The sequence below is a fragment of the Propithecus coquereli genome, unplaced genomic scaffold (genome assembly GCF_000956105.1).
Source record: "Propithecus coquereli isolate 6110/MARCELLA unplaced genomic scaffold, Pcoq_1.0 Scaffold623, whole genome shotgun sequence".
Lineage (NCBI taxonomy): Eukaryota > Metazoa > Chordata > Mammalia > Primates > Indriidae > Propithecus > Propithecus coquereli.
In genome coordinates, this window is record NW_012152208.1 from 618,354 (window position 1) to 621,877 (window position 3,524).

At 33.5% G+C, this 3,524-nt stretch overlaps 1 protein-coding gene across 1 annotated transcript in view; it reads left to right on the top strand.

Moving 5' to 3' along the window:
- PARP11 (poly (ADP-ribose) polymerase family, member 11) overlaps positions 1–3,524 on the top strand; it is an 82,173-nt gene that overhangs the window by 33,399 nt on the left and 45,250 nt on the right. Inside the window, exon 2 of the mRNA XM_012659636.1 lies at positions 2,961–3,089. Coding sequence (XP_012515090.1) covers positions 2,961–3,089 — 129 coding nt within the window. The remainder of the gene's footprint in view (positions 1–2,960; positions 3,090–3,524) is intronic.

A 3,524-nucleotide genomic window follows, 5' to 3' on the forward strand; every position in this document is an offset into this window, starting at 1 on the left:
AGAGAACCAATTGCCTTTGAAAATTTGCAAAATGCTTTGCCACTTTATACTAGTTTTTTTTCTTCACAGCCTGCTGTGCAGGAAGTGTCATAAACTTCCAATTAAAAACAGGAAGAATATGACATTGTTACTGAACTAGTTCATTCATCTAACATTATTAAATGCCTACTCCATGACCTATAACTTGTGCTTGTTCTTTTTATTACCTATAAATGTGTTCTAGCCTAGAGCCATTATTACTGTAATTATATTAATAGTATTCCAAAGTTATTAATTTAAATTTGACTTACTCTTTGAGCCTAATTATACAAAATAACCATTTCTTTGGAGAGAAAATTTACTGTAGAAAGTTGTAAGATTTCGTTTTATGAATGCGTCTTTTGAAAGAAAGCCAGAGCATCTGTGAAGCAAGGCAATTCCATTAAGCCTTGGCAACAGGAGAGAATGAATGACTGTCCGGTGTGCATATGAGGCCCTGGGAAGAACTGGTGCTCAGAAGGCCTTGGGTGTTTCTTTAATCTTCTCTGCGCTGCTAAATCTGTGGTTCTACACAAAATAATTGTGGCATACTCTGCTTTGATTTTTTCCCTGACTTTAATTGGAAAATAATGACTTCTCTCTCCTGCACATTGGGTTGTAAAGGAAAAAAGTATAAGTTGACAAAGAATTTTATAAAATTTGAAGTGCTTTAGGAATGTTTAATACAGTGGTTCCTGTCTGAAGTACTGTCCTCTCTAAAATAGTGATAAATCTAAGATGGGTCTGTCCTAGGTCCCACTCTGATGCTACTTATGACAGAAAGTTCTGAAAGGACTTTGCTAAAAACATTTTCATTTGCAAACTGGCCTAAAACGAGGACTTAGGTACAATGTTACATAGCAGAGCATACATGTTGCATGTATGCCATATAAAGAGTACTTTTTTATTTTCCATACCTTTTTCTAATAGAGAAAAAATAGAATTCATAAACCAAATATTTATCTTAACTATTACCTTCAAACTTATCCTTCTAAATTTTTCTGGTTATTTTCAGAAGAAGAACTAAATTTCAGTCACTCTTGCTTTCTCTTTCCCTCACAATGAAATGGCCAAATGATATGAACAGTAATAGAAGGAAGAAGCGGGAGTTGTGAATAGTTAACTGGACAGTTGATCTTAAATTTAAAATCATTGTCCTTATTATGTGGTTAAAATATAGAAGGTAAATAGTGGGTCCTAAACCTGAAGCTCTCGATCCTAGGGTGTTCTATTTTTCTATTTCTTAGCACCAATCAACTTTAAAAGATGAAGAGAAAAAAACCAAAAAATAATCATAAAGCATTATTTGGAGTTTTCAAACATGAATAAAAAATAACAGACCTCCTTCACTGAGCTCAGCTACCGTAGTTGGTACTTTACTGCATTATCTCATTCATTTCTAACAACAACCCAAAGAGAAATTAAGGCATCTAATAGTCCATTTTGCAAAGAGAAAACTGTGGCCTAGACAAGGTGTAGAAATTTATCCCAGGTTACACAGCCTCTAGAAATAGGATGGACATTTTATATAATGAAATTAAAAATAAGTATTTTCCAAATTACCCAGTAATACATATTCTTTATAAAAAAATCAAAGATATAGCAAATCAAATTTTTAAGAAAACATATATATGTTTGTATGTGTGTATATGATTGTACAAACACACATACACGTGAGTGCGTGCACACACGTGCACGGAGATCTCTGAAAGATATATAGTAAATTGATAGCATTAGTTAACCTTGAAAGAAGCAAGGTGAGAAGGTACCAGGAATGGAAATGATGGTCAAAAAAGTCTTTAGTTTTATCTTAAATGTTCCGATATTTTGCAGGGAGAATGTTTTCATGTATTAGTCATACGAATTTTAAGTTAATGATTTAAAAACTCTTAAAGAATAAGGACAGGAAGCTGAATACCAGATTAAGTTTAATCTTCTTTAACCAGCCTCTTTGTTCCCTTTCTAGGGACTTCTTCATTATAATACCCAACCAGGAATGCTTAAAAATTTTCAAAGATAATGTGTACATGAGTTACTTGGTATAGTAAAGTTATAAAATCATGTATAATGAAGTATAAGGTACTATATCATGGTGGCTCAGTGCACAGACCCTGGAGCCAGAATGCCTGAGTTTGAATCTTGGCTTCCTCACTGTGTGAACTCTCTGTGCCTTAGTTTCCTCATTTGTAAGTTTAGGGAAATAATAGTACTTATATAGGTCGTTGTGAGGCCTAAATGAGTTATCATCTGTATAGTACTTAGAACTGTACTTTGCAAGTAAGAGCTATAGAAAAGTTAATTATTATTATTTTCATCCTAACACTAAGAAAAAATGATGACAAATTGTCATATGTATTAATACATCCAGACATTTTTCTATGTGTGTGTGTATACATACACATATATATTTATACACACACATACACATATATTCACATGGGTAAATATAGACATGCATTTATTAGATTGGGTCATACTATTTCTATTTTTGTAACCTTTTGTACTCAACACCATATATTAATATTACTCCATGCCATTAAATGAAATAATGACTGTTTAAAACATAAATTAGATGCTTTTGCTCTTAACTAGTTGATCCTTACGACCAAATACATGCACATATGATAAAATTAAAATTTCTTGGAGCTATATTGAAAACCCAAAGTACTTACTGATGTTGATATAGCTTACTTAAATGGTTAATAGGTGTCACTGTATCCTACCTAGGATGATTATTATTTGCCTGACTTGTTAAGCAATGATATCAACATGTTAAATGTTTATCTTTGGAGTCAATATGCAAGATAGAATGCTGTTTTTGAAGTGTTGCAGTGGGAAAGACACTTGAGCACCATTCTTTGTAAAGAAGTAAAATGATCTACAAAAAGTACATTTATTATGAATAGAATTATTTTTTCCTTCACCTCTTTCTGGCTTTTCAGGAGATGTTTCACAAAGCAGAAGAATTCCTATCCAAAACAACAGAGAGTGAAGTGGATGACATGGACACATCAGACACCCAGTGGGGCTGGTTCTACTTGGCAGAATGCGGGAAGTGGCACATGTTTCAGGTATGTCCTTTCCTTGAATTTCGCAGAAGGGGTTTAGAGTCACTTAGCAACATCTTGCTGATGTATAAAATGAGTATGAGTGCAGAACTTGAAATCAAACCTTAAGGAAATCAAATAGCTTGACTAAAAGAAAAGTTAGAAATTCTTCTGGTCCTTTTCCTTTTCTTTTCCCCAGGTTTTCACAATCATTTATTTAGAAGAAACAGTATGGGTTTACTATGTGTACAGAGGGCGAGTGTGACTGAGAGTTGCATGGTATCAGTACATCTGAGCAACTCCAAGTTTGATTTGGTGGACAAAGAGAAAGGGAAGAACAAATCCATATTAAACACCTTCTGTACGCCAGGTATTATGTTAGGTGTTGTACATTTATTTTCTCCTTTACCCTCACAATCACTCTGAAGCAGATGTTAACACTCTGTTTTAAAGTCAAAG